This window comes from Polyergus mexicanus, unplaced genomic scaffold, assembly GCF_030449975.1.
Source record: "Polyergus mexicanus isolate NDT 795.1 unplaced genomic scaffold, iyPolMexi1.0 SCAF_7, whole genome shotgun sequence".
Lineage (NCBI taxonomy): Eukaryota > Metazoa > Arthropoda > Insecta > Hymenoptera > Formicidae > Polyergus > Polyergus mexicanus.
The window spans coordinates 10,238,466-10,256,805 of record NW_027223327.1 but is presented as its reverse complement, the minus strand read 5'-3'; the positions used below and the strand labels follow the sequence as shown (position 1 = coordinate 10,256,805).

General features: G+C 35.8%; 1 protein-coding gene and 1 non-coding gene across 4 annotated transcripts in view; one reads left to right on the top strand and one right to left on the bottom strand.

Annotated features, from left to right (window-relative positions):
- LOC138934848 (MAX dimerization protein) overlaps window positions 1-18,340 on the bottom strand; it is a 34,078-nt gene that overhangs the window by 2,151 nt on the left and 13,587 nt on the right. For all 3 annotated transcript variants that reach the window (XM_070298972.1, XM_070298974.1, XM_070298973.1), the window contains exons 5-6: window positions 8,424-8,538; window positions 4,907-5,237 (exon numbers count right to left, since the gene is read on the bottom strand). In XM_070298972.1, coding sequence (XP_070155073.1) covers window positions 4,907-5,237; window positions 8,424-8,538 — 446 coding nt within the window. The remainder of the gene's footprint in view (window positions 1-4,906; window positions 5,238-8,423; window positions 8,539-18,340) is intronic.
- Window positions 2,856-2,939, top strand: Trnal-cag (transfer RNA leucine (anticodon CAG)). Its single transcript has one exon. It is a non-coding gene; the product is annotated as a tRNA-Leu (tRNA).

Genomic DNA, 18,340 nt, shown 5'->3' with positions numbered 1-18,340 from the left:
AATAGAGATAATAAAATAATTCTTCATTTAAACATTGCGCGTCTGACAAAGAAAAACGGATAAATCACTTGTGTTATCAAAATCAAAAAATGTTTCTAGCTATGTATTTGCGGTCGCTTCCTAAATCTCTACCAAGCTCGTTTTAAATAATATATCACATTTTCGTCCTATAACGAACTATTTCCCAACAAATGCTTCCAAAAAATTCACAGATTAAGAAACATGCGATTGATTTGTGGATTGTAAATTTAGTAATATGACAATATTTAATATCGAATAATTTAATACTGAATTTGTCCGATGAATAAGAGCCCCAAATAATATTTCTTCCTAATCGAAAGCACTATTTTTTGTGACGTAAGAAGACACCCCAATGTGCCAACTGCACACACCAGCTGATCGACGAGAGAGGGACGAGTGCCGGTAAGAATGCGCCGTTATTATGACGTTTACCGTCAGATGAAGAAATAATAGACAGCAAATAGGGTGGAGGACGGATTAAGAGGAAAGGAAAAGGGGCAAATGAAAAACGCGACAGAGAGAGAGAGAGAGAGAGAGAGAGAGAGAGAGAGAGAGAGATTGCGGGGTGTACAGTAGCCATAACACCAGCTGGAAGACACGGCTGGAAGAAGACGAGGGGGTGTCGACCACACTTGCGAACCACCCTCCCTCCCCCTTCGCGTAGCTCTGAACCGGGGGTATTTTTCCATAATCAATAACATGCTTCTATTCTCGTCACACTAAGCGAACCAGATCTGCCCTCGTCACTACCCGCTTCCCGCTTCTCACCCCTCTACGTTGTCGACATCGCTAACCTGTCCAGGTGACAGTGACGCTCAAAACAGTAGCAGAAGAAACAAACGAGTAAAAAATAAACTTAAAATAAATCAAATTATAAAATATTCTAATATATCAAATATGAGATACAAAATTTTTATACTAATATAGGAATATACAATAGACTATAGTATAAAATGTAGGATAAATGTTATCTCGCGATCGGTTGCGGATATTGATCGGTGAAAATTGTAGAGAGAGAAAGAGCCGAGTGGTGCGACTTGAGAGACACTGGTTAAAACGGTGGTTTAAGGGTTGCACGAGTGGCGAGCAAAAGAGTTCATTAAAACCAGCGTCGTGCGCACCCACCCTTGGCATCGCCGAATTCGTCGTTCCTCATCCCCCTATCGTAGAACGTAAAAAATACGCGAAATATTCGTCGATGTTTTCGATTACTTGCTAAGCAAATGAATTTCAATTTTCAGAGGGAATAAAAATAAGTCGCCGTCCCCGTCGCATTTTCCCTCTCAATTAATCATTCCTCGTTATCATACGGTAATAAACAGCATGGCGCAGTCCTGTTGCGTGTCCGCATGTTTATCAGGAACAAATGGAAGAAAAGGGAGGCAAAGGGGAGGAGCTGGGGTGGCGGTTGACGGCAGATAACGATAATATTTGCTACGGCCGCGATAATTAACTCTTAGCTCGTTTGAACGTTAATTTTAACGTAGGTGCATGCACGCAGATATTTTTCATATGCAACAATTCAATATTAGATAACGTAAATATCAATCGTGCAAATAGATTCACATAAATTTATACGACTCGCTCAACTTTAAATTACCTTATATAAAGCAATAGAATGACATTTCGATGTAAGATAGAGAGAGAAAGAGATAGGTTTCCCGTGCCAAATTGTCTTTCTCGATCTCAAATCATTAATTTCCGCCCACGTTCGACGAACGAATTATTTTAATCTATTTATACGCATCATCGATCCATGATTAAATCTCGATTATATTCCAAATCAGTTATAATAACTTCGTAAAACGATGCACTAAAGTATATAGTCACCGGTCAGTATTCGACCGGTCACGTGATGTGCGTGAGAGATACGCAATCGCGTCGTACACACATCTCGAACACAAGGAAAACTTTCGAAAAAAGTCTCGCCGAGAAATACCGGGCGGTCAAAAAAAAAAAAAAAAAAAAAAAAAAAAAAAAAAAAAAAAAAAAACACACACACACACTACATCCGCGGATATAATTCACCAACGACGACTGTAAGTACATATGCACGACTGTTGACAAATAGTTTCACCATTTCTGCCTCTTCTCCTTCTTTCCTTGCCATTGTAAGTTTAAATATATCGAATGAAAACACGACGTGTAAGAGCAGGTGCACAAAGGCTCATTGAAAATCGATAAATTATTCATTCAGTTAAATCATTTCTCTTTCTGTAATTTTTCAATTATATTCCCCAATTCGACTTGAATTAAAATCGGTAATCGAAAAAATTTAAGAGACATAGAAAATTTAACCGAGATTTGAAAATATAGAAAAAGCTCTACCTTAGATTTTTTAATTTTATAAAAAGTGGAGAGAAAATAGTAAAGTGTCGAAAAATCATTTGAGAATTAGAATTAATTATTCCTAAAGAATTATCATTCATTGGCTTTAGGTCTCAAATAGAATAGGAAAAATTATATATATTATACATATGTTATGAGATGATTGGATGAGGATCATTTTTTTTCACTCTCTTTTCTTCTTCACACACACATACATATATATAGTTATTTAAAAATAATTATACCTTCTCTGGCGTCTTAATGTTGTATGAGATTGTTTAAATAAATTAAATTAAATTAATAAATGATAAGATTCCATTTATAATTCAAGAGATTTATTCTTTATAGTTGAACTCCTTGCACTTTTTATTTTCTCTTTTTTTCTCTAACTTTAAAATATATATATTTAAATATAAATATATATATATATATTATATTTCTCGATCCAGTTTCAGCTATAAAGAACAAACCTTATGTCTCAGCCATGGTTAATGTAATACTATAACGTCAGGATGGCCGAGCGGTCTAAGGCGCTGCGTTCAGGTCGCAGTCCACTTCTGTGGGCGTGGGTTCGAATCCCACTTCTGACAAGATTTCTTTTTGACTCTGAAATTGAAGTGACATGACACAATTTTGCTTTAGAGAAATGATATTTAAATGGATGAAAAGATCGTAAATATATTAATAAAAAGAAAATTAACAATAGTTTCCCACGCGTCTCGTGTGACTATGATATTTAATTCTAGTGCGTTGTACAGCTGATCAGGCAAATTCTTTACCGATACCTAAAATAGCAAATTATAAGGAAGAATGTTATCATGTTTAGTAATTTATTTAAGCGTGACGATCTCATAACATTAAAATGCTAAAAGGAAATCGTCTTGAAATAATTATATGTGTAAAGAAGAAAGGGGGAAGCATTGAACGTCGCTTAATTATAACACTCTCTTTCTCTCTCTCTCTCTCTTACATAAATGTAAATCGGCAAGGTGAACGTAACTCGTAATGACCAGATGATTACTTTGTAATTATGACGTCTAGACGCGCGCACTGCGCCATATATGTCAACATGCATATCATCGGTGTAAGAAGAACATAAAAAAGCAATATGTGTTTCTTAGCCAACCAAATGTGTTAAAGATATTTAACGATGGAAATGAACGCCGCTATTATGAACGAAATAAAAAAGCGCGGAAAATTCAGGGTGGCTTTCGAAAAATCGCCGACGTGGCACACGTGACTTATGATAAGTGCATCGCCGGGGATATTCCCACGGGATCATCAATTTCAACGTCCACCCTTCGCGCGTATACCTCCACCGACAGTCTTTCGATTTCCTTCATCTTCCCCACCGGGCTCGACCTCCTTTCTCTCCAGTTCAACTCCTTTGAAAAACCCATCCACCCTCCCTGCATGCTGCAATATTTCATGCGGTGGCGAATGCATTTTTACGACGCCATAATGGTGTCTTAACACAATAATTCTAATTTTTGAAACCTTATTCAAGAATATAATCGCGTAATCTCAAATATCGTCGGATAATAAAAATCGCGGATTAGTGCGAAAGAATAAACGCTCGTAAATGAATCGATAATCGAGATATTTAGCAATATCTCCTCTCATCATTGAGTCCGTAAATATAAAAATTAAGAGATAAAAACATATTACGTCGAACTTAAAAAATAGAAAATATTAGATTCATATAAACAATTCACGAGCGTTTATTCTTTCTTTCATTCCTTCTTTATCATGAAACAAACAGACAATCGCAAGTTTATATTCGAAAAATCGCTCGCGCAATTCTGTGCGCTGTGATATAATTGGCGTGAGGTTGTGTATGTCTGTGTGTGCGTATATGTGTACGTACGTCTCTGTCGTGTTATGTGCACGGCCATACTCCATGCTTAAACAATGACGCCTCGGGAAATTAAATAGATCCACTCGCATTTAATTTTACGACGCAGATAGAGCAGTCTTGACGTGGCTTCTTCTATCGTGCCGCTTTCCGTCTTAATTACGACTCGCGACGATTAAGGTTTAATCGGCTGACCAGGGAGAGAAGATAACGTTGCTGACGAAAATCCTAGGATACTTGTCGAATACTTTGAAAGCTTTGCCTCAATAACGCGATAAGCTACACGAAAAGGATCTTAATCCGAGGAAGAGGAACGATTAAAAAATAAATAAATTGTAAATTATTACGGACAATCAATGTGTTTTATTGCATTTATTATTTTATTTCCGTCAAAGATTATAATTATATTAATAATATATAAAATACCAGAATCTCAGTCAAAATGTCAGTTTTACGGTAAACTCATGTAATGATTTGTTGGATGTTTTTTGATTATATAGAATGCTTGCGATTTTTCGAGTATAATAAATCTATGGAAGTTTGACAATTAATATTATACTCTATAATTTTAAAATCAAATATAATGTTGCAAGAGCATGTTGAAAGGGCATCGAAAAGTTATACTTTTGTGAAAATCTGAAGTAATTGGAAAAACAGGTCTTTGACGTAACGTGTACAATGACATTTCGCAGTCGTACTCACCGGACTCCGAGACGGATGGACTGCCAGCAGACCTGTCGGAGTTTATGGAGCTCCCGGTGGAGCTGGTGGACGCCGTGCCCAGGGAGCACTCGGAGATGCTGCGCCGCTTAGACAGCATTGCCGCGGATGCGGCGGCGGCAGCGGCAGCGGCTGCAGCGGTCGCGGAGCCGGTCGGCGCGCTCGTACTTAGCCCGTGGAGGCCGTGAAGCGCGTGAAGGCCGTGGAGGCCGGTCTGGCTCGTCAGCTGTTCGAGCCTTCGTCTCAGGAACCTGTGCTCGCGCGACAGCTGCTCCTTGTGTATGATGTGCTTACGATCGCGGTCCTCTAGATTCTGCAATACAACCAATATGATGATATATAGTGTGTCTATATATATAAATATGTATTCTTAGACACACACACACACACACACACACACACACACACACACACACACACACACACACACACACACACACACACACACATATATATATATATATATATATATATATATATATAAAATAAAATACAGTAGAGATTATATTAATTTTCTAAAAGATTCATTAAAAATATTAACACAGTTACGATATTATACAATGGCTATAGGAGACTATTAGCAGTTTTTTATTTTGATCGTATGTGAGAAAATCTATTTTCATTATACGTGAAACTTAGTTTAATCATTCATTTGTCATCATATATATGTATATAAATCTTTTCGTTCTCTTTGTCCTGACCGATGCTGGCCGATAATCGATTTCCTTTCTATTGTTCACAACATGCCATTTCGTAACGCAACAATGAGTGCTTACCTAGAAGAGACTGGCCAATTCCAGTGCAAATTACCGAACGGGAAATAATAGAACACTAATGCATATACTACTACGCAGTATTTAAAGTACATTAATTACGAGATTTTTTAGAATCTCATTTTGAAAATTCACGAAATTGCACTTTTGAGAGATTTTAGTGTCCGATTTATTTTCTAGATTTTACTTTAAAACTGTAATTTGAAACTTCGAGATATTAAAACTTTAAATCTGAATTATCAAAAAATTTGATCATAATAGCAAATGTTAATCAAATGTTATTGTAGTAGCCACTGATCATTCCCAAACAAATTTATGCGAATACAGATTGTTTCGCTATTATTGTCGGTCTTGTATATTCTCGTACTGCGAACTTGGAATAGTAAGACGGTGGCTAGAAATCAATGGCGATCCCCGAGCGTGGGGTGGATGGCACTAGGGTGGAAGTAGCAGGTGACGGAATCACCTGATCGCAGATAACAGTTCCACACGATAGGCGAAATGTATCTGCGTGTGTGTTTATGCCGATGTGGCTGGTACCACGCTCGTAGGAAAGTTTCTGACTTCGTGCTCGATTTCCATTCGGCTCGATATGAATTTACAACGTAGATAAAATGAGGTTAAGGCGAGGGTGAGACAGGGTGAACCTCTTCGTAAAGTAAATCGACCGACCCCACAACTCGGCTCACTCCTATCGTTTACGTTGTGTCACTGACTGTGGTATTAATCGGCATCAAAATTCTTGCCAACACTTTGCCACGTAATTAATAAGAAACATGTTCAATATCATTACAAAGTTGATGTAAAATTTTTCTTTTTACATGTATAGATAACAAAAAAAAAAAAACAAAAAAAACATTAAAGCATTTTTAAAAAATTCTAAATTTCTCTCAGAAAGTCTTGATAAAAATGTTATGCCAAGGGATGAATAGAGTAAAAAATAAAGATGAGAGAGCGTAAAATAATTAGCCATAAAGATGGCGACGAAGATGTCTCATCGAAAGTGTGAAAAAGATAAGACGAAGATAAGGCGAAAAATAGGAGGGAAAAAGTTCAGAGGGGCGAACAAATGAAGAATTACACGTCGCCAACCGCGCAAAATACAAGTCTGCTTCGCTCCTCTGCTCACCCCTCTTCCCTCATTTCACCCCTTTCTCTGAGCATTCTTCCTCGTGGGGATATATAAGCTATTCTCGCAGAGAAACGACACTTTCGTGTCTCTCAACTCCTCTTCCCGCTGCCTTCTTACCTTCCATTTATTCTCTTTTACTTTACTTCCTTCGTCCTCCATCTTCCCTTCCTCTATTTCGCCGATCAAATTTTTTTCACCCTGCTATCATAATTATTCTATTATTGTCTCTGAATCTTTGCACGCGAAATGTCGGATTCCGAAAGAGTTTCAGTTTTACGACATATTCTTAACATTTTCTGATAGCCAAGTATTGCATATTTTCGTGTTAAAATGATTTTTTTTTACGTTAAAATATCACTATATTTTTGCTATTATAATAATCTTACGGATTCATTTAAACTGTGCGTAGCAACTTTCCTCCTCAAATGGCGGACTGGTGAACATTTTTCTAACGTATCTAACGCAAGCATATAATGTACATAGGTACCTGCGGGTCAGATTGATGTACACGCTAAGTCTCCCACGCAGACTACGCATGCACGAATGAACGGTGGATACGCACTGCTGCTCGCCATTCTACAGGGTGTCGCGAGTATACAAATGCACAAATTCTGACAGATGATTATAAATTACCTCAGCATGTAAGCGCCTTTTTATGATATATTATAAAATAATATTTACCATTTTTAAATACTTGTCTCTCATTAATTAAATTTATTTGTATTAAAATTATGTAATAATTTATTTAAGTTGATAATTTTCATGAACATTTATACGTTTTAGCAAAATTTATATCAATAAAAACTCGGTATCTAAACATATTTAAGAAATTTTTCGTTATATTAAGAAAACAAAGGAGAAACTTAAAATCTCAAAAAAAAAAAAAAAAAAAAAAAAAACACCGAGCAAGTCATACTATCACGTTAAGTACACCTCGAGAATATGCATTGGAACGTGTATATATGTACATAGAGTGAACGAAGAAATAGTGTATATTTTAAGTATTATTTGCAAAGGCTATTATTGCTAACGGAAACAAGAGACGTGTGTTGCTTAGCACCCTCGTCACCTGTTAGAATCTGTGTGTGCTTCTCTATCTGCGTCATTCCGTAGACTGCGTGGAAAACACCGACGTGCGAACACGCACTCACTCACACAGTACACACATGCCATTGTCCCTGGCAGTATGTAATTTACTAACTACGCATCCATTGTGTGCGTCGCCACTCCGTTTGCTGCGACACCTTCTTACTCTGCCTTTCTTTATATCGCGTGGCTCTTTCTTCGCCCTCATTTTTGTTCCTTCCGAGTTTATTTCAACTAAGAAACAATAAGTTTCGAATGAGCTACCGGTTACATCTCGCCTGTTATATCTCGAACCTTAGGTCTTGTGTAATTTTTCAAACTGATAATTGTTCTTTCTCATTATATATGATACTATTGTATGACAAACTTTGGACACCAACTTGAAGTAATCACTAATTATCGAAGATAAAAGAGTTTCTGTTCTCAGAAATTTTTTATCTTTTGCACTTTCTATGATTTGCCTTCAATTTTCCATCAAGTCTATCTTGATAAAATCCATCAGACTCACTTTGATAAAACGCTTGGCCTTTGTCAAAAGACCCAACGTGGTGTGCCTCGAAGTTTCAGGCCCAAGTGGCACCAGCAGCTTCAGCTTCTCGAGGCAAGTCCTAAGGTGAGCTCTCCTGCAATAAAAAAAAAAAAAAAATCATCACATTACAATTGTAACATTATTATTATTATTATTATTAAAAATATTATCAACGCTAACATTAAAATCATTATAATTTTTTATGCACGTCGTTTAGCATTATCAATCATTCTTAAAAATCACGATACGAGATGTTAAGAAATTTTGTCTTTGAACGATGTTTCAATCAGTGCGGAATGATGCATATTTTCGGTGGCACTTTCGTAAGAATATGCGCGTGCTGCATGCACTAAATTGCGTTTAATTATAAATTTATAACTGATTTTATAGTTAATATCCTAGAAAATATAAACCGCGACGATGAAAAAACGAGAGCGCGAAAGTTTCGAATTAAGATAGACTCACACAAAAAAAGAAAGAAAACATATAGAAAAAATATAGAAAAAAAGAAATTGAAGAAATAATGAAAAAATATAGATGCTGATGTTCCCTCCCATATGTTTATAATATTAAATTGCAAAACTTCTTTTATATCGCGTTTTTCTATATTTTCTTTCAGATAAAGTTTCTGTCATATAAAGTGACCTGAGCTTTTTTTAAAAATATCTTTCGCGAAAGACGTGTATTAAAAGATCCAACGCTGACTTAACTTTATTTGACAGATATATAATAAATTTTTAATGTACCAATATAATCTAATATTATATACAATATATATATATAATATATATATTGATATATTCAAAGGATTTTGCAATCATTAAAAATTTTTTAAAACATTCCATCCCTTAAAATCTACCCTTACAATCCTAATTTTAATCCCAATTAAAAAGTATGAAATTTTGTAATCTCGATTTTAAAAAATATAAGTTTAAAACAATTTGACAATTCTTCGTCGAATCATCTTTGAAAATAAACTGCTGGCCTTAACTCTGTTTACAATGAATATCCTGTTGAGAAGGATATCTTCCGATGACATGTATGGACAAAGCTTAACTAAGAAAACCATCCAGAGATAGAGAGAGATGACGCGTTTGCACGTACATTTTACGAGAAACAATAAGCCAGCTCTGGCTTAATGACGTCATCAAACGGTATTATATCCTGCGAGTTGCGAAGTGGACGTGTTTCCAGCGTAAGTAGACACATTTCTATCCACGTGTTCTTATATCTATGTCTCTGCTAGGCATGTATATATATGAGACATATATATATATATATATATATATACATACATATACAAGGTGTCCCGGAAACATCGAATGTCTTCTCACTACGGCTTCTTCAGGACGCGAATATTATTTTTTTCATCGAACTGAGGCCAATCATACACACCTTTCTAATCAATAACATTTTATGCATCCTTTTAATTTAAAAAAATATAAATAAATTTTAAGCAAAAGAATTTCAGTGACTTCTTGCCGACTTTATTTTATAAATTATAAAACCTCTTAAAAATTAAAATGTTGCTGAAAATCAATATCTTCCTGTATAAATCGTTTCGCAGGATACTATAGAAGCTTCCTCATCATTCCTAATCGCTGGCAACATTTTTTGTGGTGGCAGGAAATTAACGAGGAGCGGGGAAGGGGGAAAAGACGATCCTTCAATCAATAGCACAGCGCGTGACAGCGGCATTATGAAATTCTTGTAACGGCTGTGTTCAGCGTACCCCCGGTACGCTGATGAATAAATACTTCGCACGGAATTCCTGCGTTGGAGTCGTTGAGTTTACTTCGACAAAGACGTGGTTAGGAAGGCGGGAATGCGGATCAGGGGGGAATTGCCCTCAAAGGGCAGAATGCCTTGGGGTGCAACGTGCACAAGCGAAGTAACAGTCGAGTATTAATTCGCTTGCAAGTCGCTGGACGAGGATACTGAAGCGAGAACGCGTATACAATACACTCTCCCTCTCTTCCATTTGTTCTTCTGTTCTTCAATTTGTAGAAATCATCGAGCTATGATTGCTCCCGTATTTCGTGAAATAAACTTAACGCTATTTTTTTTTTCTTAATAAATTTATAATAAGCAGTTCTCTATTCTTGATTCTTGAGTCGCAAAACTAAAGTTACGTTTGGGGCGACCTGTATAAAGCGTGAATAACGTCGCAAGTGCGTAGCCAAGCCTGGCGGGAGCAATGGCCGGCCATGAGTTAGATCGCTTTAACAGCCTCCTGTAAACAGCCTCGTAATTTTATTTCTATCCCCGCTCCGATATCTTCTCCCTCCTCCTGCGTCCACCCCCACCACATTGCTGCATCATCAATCCCTGTTGCACATTCGTCATTTGTCCTTGTCTTTCACTTTTCTTGCCTTTTTCTCTCTCCCTCTCTCTCTTTCCTATTCCTATTTCCTCTTTCCTGTTTCCTATTTTTTTATTCGTATTTTATTAGTCTCTTACACAATTAACTATTAATGCTAGAATTTCATAATTGTATTGATCATAATATGTATGATATAGGGATTATATATTATTAGTTTCTATATAATATTATTCGTTGCGACATTAAACTGTGAAAGGATTTGCTATTCTGAGAATCTCGCAGTACGTAATCAACTAACCTTCATTATTCCAGCAGCTATTAGTAATCAAATCATAATTTATCGCATGTAACTGTGTGGATACTAATTTTTATTTAATTATACCAGTGAATTTACATTACCTCTCTACACGTATTAGCAAACAATTAAGATACAACAAGCGGTAGAATTTGTTACTTATTATACTTGCACTTCTAAAAAATATCTATATACAATAGAAGATTCCAATAAAAAGAAAATTAGAATTAATAGCCTTAAGATACTTCAAACAAATATCGAACATATTCAATGATTTTGAATAAAATGAGATAAAATGCTATGCAGAATAAGATGATTAAAATTATAAAACAATAACAATCGTGATACCAGAAAATTTCTTGAATTAAAAGTAATTGCTCTCGAAATATCATAATCCTGAATTAACTCGCTAAATAAATTTGAAAAAGTACAATAAAGTTTTATATATAAATGTACAAGACTAAATTATTTAAAAAAGAAAAAAAAATAATAATAATAATAATTCTCCATTGCTTCCTAAATTGATGAAAGCTAAATTTTCTTAATACCACTTTTCTCTTTTCCGTTGAAATTAACATCAAGCAGTTAATTCTAATCATTTTTTTATTAAATATTGACGGATAAAATTTTCTCAATTTTTCAAACTTTCTTACTTTTGTCGAAATTAATACTCTTGATTAATCGAGCATTAAACGGAGTACAAAGCGGGATAGCCGTTCAAGCAAGACGAGCTTTCGTTTGAGGGGCGATTCGGGATAGTTTAGCAATTCATTAGGACGGACACTCTAGGAGTCGAGACTTAGGCGAACTTGGACTTCCTTCAACTGGCACCCGTTCTATAGAGAAGTTGAACAGAGAAGGAGAGAGAGAGAGAGAGAGAGAGAGAACTGGTCGAGGAATTACTGCAAAATACCGTTTGTAGACACAAGCGAAATGGGTCTGGGCTTAATTAAACTGTATGCAGTTTCTCAAAACGAGCGGGATTCCATTTAAAGTCGAACTTTGCCTCAGATCTCCACAAGCTACTTTTCGCGAGATCTTTCCTCGTCCACACCATACCCATCTTTGGCTCACAGTTAATCGTACAGGATTATAATAAACCCGACCATTCGAGATGCGACGTAAAACAGATGTTCGTGTAACTAAAAATAGTATTTGAATTTCTGCATCATGATGTTCTCGCAGCTTAATTTTTAATTTATCACATGAGATCGTAGCGATTTTTCCAGCATTTGAGTACAATATATGAAAAGCGTGCTAAGTAAAATATTGTTTATGTCATATTCGATGAATTAAAATTTTAATGATAATATTCTAAAACAAATGTCTTTTGAGATAAATGTTTTTTCATAATAGTAGATTCAACTTTTGCAAAACTATTGCCATTTTTCGAATTACAGAAAACTTGTAGAAATGTAAGTAGAATGGTAAATCCATATGATATTCAAATCGAATATATTGCAGATACTTAAAAAAAAAAAAAAAAAAAAAAAAAAAAAAAAAAAAAAAAGGCAAGACAAATCAGCGGACGATTCTATTATAATCGATTATATTTGAGACACCCGTTATAGTTGAACGCGCACTCACGTGGGTATTCACCCGGCACGTGTAAACGCAACACGGACAGGATTGTATGTAATACTGGTTTCGCTTAATTAAGCTGCGTCCGCTGTGTCGAAATCTTTAGCGAGCAACAAAGGCGAATCCGCACGTGCTTTCATTAAGACTCCCCAATTCGAAGTAGCGATTCCTGACTACCTATCCCGACCATGTACCCAAAAGGTTTTAGAGATAAACGCATCTTCTTCAATATTGAAAGAACGTGCTGTCACATTTCTTCTTCCCGTTCTTTTATAAAAAAACCAGACTGTAACTATATTTTAACCGTAAAAATCAACATATAGCGCGTTAAACATATTATATTCCTATTTGATTTACATGAAACTGCGCGAAATATAATCGCTCTTGTCCGCCTATCATCATCCAATTGCCGTGGAGCATCACACTCTTACGTCTACGAGGCAAAGAGAAAGGCGAAAATTGCTTTAAAAAAAATTGTGTATGGTCAAATAGGAGTATTGGCCGATTGCCATCTTATTTTTAAAATCGATGGTACAGGGGAGCGCGTTATTCTCCTTCTTTCTCCCACGCTCTCTCGTCGTATCTTCCCTTTTCTCTCTGTATTCGGGTTCCAGATCGCATCTCTCTCGGCAACTTGATCTTGACCTTTCGAACCCGCACGTGATTGTGCCGGCTATTTCTCTTCGTACTCTCTCTTCATCGGCCGCTTCAGGTTTATTTCTCTTCTACCCCTTCTCTTTCTCTGCCTCTATTAGCTTCGCTCTCTCTCTCTCTCTTTCTTTCTACTTTTTTCTTAGCTATATGTATATAAAAGTTGCATTATAATGCAAGAATTCAAAATATGACCGTAGGAAATTTTTCCGAACCTAATAATCATTTTTTATGCTAGTTTTATATGTTCGACTCAATTTATAAATAACGCGATTCTTCATTCATATCTCACTCGAACCGCTTCCCCTCTCTTTCAAGTCTGCTTTTCGAAAACTTTTTAGATCAAGAAAAGGCAAACATTGGCTGACAAGTCGTTTCGCTTTTCCTGGATGCGAGAGTAAGACTTTGTTGATCGTAAAATTTGGAGTCCCGCGGCTCCCTCTCTTCTCTTACCTCGTTCTCGTACTTCCTCTATAAAACTTTCATCGCGCCTCAAAGTCTCGTTTGAGGTTCATCGAAGAGCCAGCGAGCAGGAAAAATTCGCGGCCGTCTTATCTTTCCCCCAGCGATATTATATTCCAAATATAGCCCTCAACTCTTTCGCTTTTACAGCATACTTACCTCGCGTACTTTTACAGCACATTTTTATACGCTTTTATAATATAACATCTATTTACACTTTTTTTTTATTCTAAACATATAAAAAGTATAAACAAAGTATAATCAAAACAAAGTATAATCAATGAAATTTTTCGAAAATATGGACTAACTTGTAATGAGCGCTAAGAACAAAAAGAGAGAGAGAGAGAGAGAGAAATGTAAATTGTAAAAAATATTTTTGTTTGTGTGTAAACTTCGTAATGCACAACATTCATCCACTTTGTTCCCATTTCGCAGTCGCACGGTTTCTCGCCGAATGATAAAATCGCTTATCACCAGGATCCTTCATGACTTATTCAATGCATGACTCGAGCGTAAAGCTCTCCCCCACCTCTCACCCCGCCAATGTATCCATTCTCATACTCCCATATCCTCGATTCGAGATATTTCTCTTCCTATAATACGATAAAATATAGATAGGAATAGAAATAAAGATAATAATTGTAATACAGAATATCTCAAAATTATCGAATGCCTTCTATTGATGGAAAAGTTAAAAACAAAATTATAATTTCAAAATAATTTCTGTTAATAAAAATTATCATCTTTGGATTAAATATTTCTCTAAATGTAGAAAGAAAAATGTTTCGGTTATTTGTTAAAAAAAACTTGAAAGTATACTAATACGAATATTGTGTACTGCAAAATTCACACACAGCATACATAAAAGCGTATACTTCTTCAAATTTATATCGTTATTTATATCTGTATTTAGCACTCATTATAAACTAACAAATTAGCTCTTATTTTCGTATAATAATAAATTCGTATAAATATAAAAATAAAGATATAAGTATAAAAAAAGATATCGATTGTTTTAGCTATACTCTCTAGCTACACTTTTTACATTTAGAATAAAATAAACTCTCTTTTAATATATCTTATCTTAATTGTTAAATATCTCAACAATAAAATGTCTGTAGTTTATGATAATAAAATCATAATGAAAAGTTCAATAAAAAAATATATATAATTGATGCCAAACGATCATTTATATATGTATATCCACGAACGATTTTCTCGACTTCGTGGCTTGGGTCAGGTCGAGTAAGGGGGACAAAAGTGCACGATTGTCACGAGTTACGATTACGAGTTACACGCTGCAACGATTAGAATCTCACGAATATTATCAGACATTACAGACACAATAGGTATACGTGTTTCTTCTTAATTCCTCTTTTAACGTCTCCTATTCTTGTTATTTATTATATGCTAGTGTCTAATATTAATGTTTAAAAGCAAATAGAAAACTAGGGAACTGTATAAAGATCACACAGATATTGTGTTCTAAAGATATTTCGCAAGCTTCTCACGTACCAGGGTTAGGTATAAATATGAAACCGGAATTTTTGTATAGAAAATACACGTTTATTGTATGAAAATGATAAAAAATATTCTATTCCAAGTATTGCCCATTGCTAGCTATACATTTTTCCCATCTCTCTGACAATTTGTGGATGCCACGCCAAAAAAACTGTTGCTCCTTTGAGGCAAACCGGTCATCGAGCCATTTTCGTACATTTTCGTAAGAATTGGTAAATTTAATCATTTTATGAAAAGCTTCAATCTTTTTATAAAAAAAAGCTAAATTTACAAAGAGTTATGCATATTCATATAAAAAGTTGTTATCGTTGTATCGTTATTACGTTACATTATTCGACAAACAATTTTTTTACGTTTTCCCTTATTTTTCTTTCTGCGCATATATGATGATCTGCGCTTCTGGATGAACACAAATAACTCAAGTTAACCTCTCACCGAGCACGTATTGTGCTGTTTTCTAGAACGATACAGTTACTTGCTAGAGCACGTCCGACCGTTAGTCAGACTCCGATAATCGCGTATAGCGTGTCTATAGGTCGATGCAGGTCGAATGCAAAATTTGTTTGCATTTGAAAAAGCATGACGATGAGCGTTTCGATTCTTTCGCCCTTCCCTCTCTTTTCTCTGTTGTATAATTTCAAAAATATTTCCTCAAGATATGCAAGAAAATTACCTTTGTATTTCTAGGAATGATAGGTATACAAATATAATTATATATAGTATAAGAAAAAATTAATTATATACGGTGCCAAAAAATTTTATTATCTCAATTTGTAAATTTTCTACGCGTTGATAGCGAAATGCATTTTAATCTTCTTGACAAAAATCGAACTTGAAATATAAATTCAGTATTACCTAAAGCTACATTATATATTCTAATGCAAATTTTCATTCGCAAAATGATACGGCGAGACGATAGCATCGATAATGAAGACGCGGTTCCGTTTCATCGAATCGATGAGCGGCTTATTAACCTTTGGATCGGCGACGATTTCACAAATCGAGGAACCGATCTCGTCTAACAAACGAATGTGCGAGAACACATCGTTTTAGTTCACTTTCACCTGCGCGGGTTCGATGTACTCCACGACGCAATTGCAATGGCACGATATACACATCTCACGTTGGGTTGCGTCCAACGATATAGAGATTCGTTCGAGTTTCACATTTAGGTCTTTGGAAAATCGCTTTCAAATATAAGCGCACAGCGTGTTTAGTAAATCAGTTTACAATCAGCGAGAAAATAAAAAGAAAATATAAAAACAATTTTTTTTATTGTTCCTGTAATTTCCGAGAAAAAAATTCCGGCTAATGATTTTACAGACGTCGTGAAAATCAGAGAACAAAGAGAAAAGAAGAGGAGTAAAGGTTACGACGTGCCACACGATTTTACGGAAAGGAGAGAAAGAAGAAAAAGGAAAAAGTAGTAGAGACCCGGCACTCCGCGCCGGATACCACGATCTATTGAACGCAATCTTTCCTAGATACGACATATATAACCGACGAGGTGAGAGAGAAAAAAAAAAATCAATCGTCATCTCGAATGCTGAGAATTCGCACTAAATAACAAGAGATGAAAGGAAGCAAAAGAACCCGAGACTTTATCTACAAAATGCAATATGATAGCAATTACAACTTTTCCAGATTTCAACCAAGAAATTTGCTTTTTTTTTCTTTTCCCACCATTAAAAATAAGAATATATTTATAAAATTTAGATTTTGTAATGTCATATTCAACTTAAAAATCGTACAATATCTCCAATTTTGCCTTTAATTTTCCATTTACTGTAATTTGAAAAATCATACACATTTCACAAAAATTGAAGCTAAACAATTGAAGTTAAACAATATGTCAATATGAATTAAAACTCGCAAATATCTATTAGATAATGTAATTCTTTGAAGTAATAATCTTTAATTCCTTCGAGCAATGTATTGCCGAAATATTTGTTAGAAGAGTTTCTAAAAAATCATTATCCAAAAAATTGTTACTTGAGAATGCAATTCACAGTGTGACCGCTAACGTGTTACTTCAGTATTTCCCCTGAATTTCTTTCATAAGAACCCGTTTCTAAGGTGAATCTGCGGACACGGCGATGATCCCGACGTTCCTGCTGGCTTCGCAGGATCCACTTGATCGTTAAGGAAGCGAGCGGGAGAACGGGAGAGGATGGAAGGGAGGAATCCCCAAAGTGCACCTCCGCTCTAAATCCTGAGACTTCTGTCCCATAGAATTAGGTGGAGGTCCTTCAGCACGGCTGGAAGTTGGGTTTCCTTCCTGAAGGTCCAATCCCTTTCAGCTCCCGATAGGGGTATATCCCCGAGGACGACGTCGTTCTCATCGCGGCAAGGAGTAGGAAAGCAGGATGATAAAGACGAGATGGAGGATAAGGGAGAAAGGAGTCTTATCCGATAGCTGATCCCGAATGTCCTTAACGAGCACAATAGGTCAGGTATTGCGCAAGCTTTTCGCTGACACGACTCGCACGTCTCGCGCGAGCCGATCCGAATCGTCCACCCGCGCGCGACTTGTCACTTGCTATAAAAAATGCGGGTCGAGTCACGTGAGTCGATTACCACGATCAAAATATAATTTATATTTATCGTTGAATTAACGGTAATCTGTGGAAGAATATTATTTCATTCCATTGACAATTCTCTCGACAAAACGAAAACTCAAATGTTCGTCAAATGCTAAAAAATAGTGAAATAAAAAATCAAACAAAATTAAAAAACTGTTTAATTGTGTGCGCTTGTAGTTTTTTTTTTTGTGTATTAAATGAATGGAAATATATCCGTATTAAACATGATATTTTTGATTTTGAATGATTTGCCAAATCTGCTGAAAAAGTTCATTAATTGTTTCGTGGGACACCCTGTATATGTGACGAGGGAATGTTCGATTTCCCTTCATCGCGTCCTCGCTTCCGGGTGAAAATGGAAGAGAGATCGATCGGATTGGCTCTGGTGTAGAGAACCACTACGAGAACACTATTCTGGAGAATCGCGGAGTTCGAGCCACCTCCTCCACTTTGAAATCACAGTTTAGAAGCGCGACTCGTT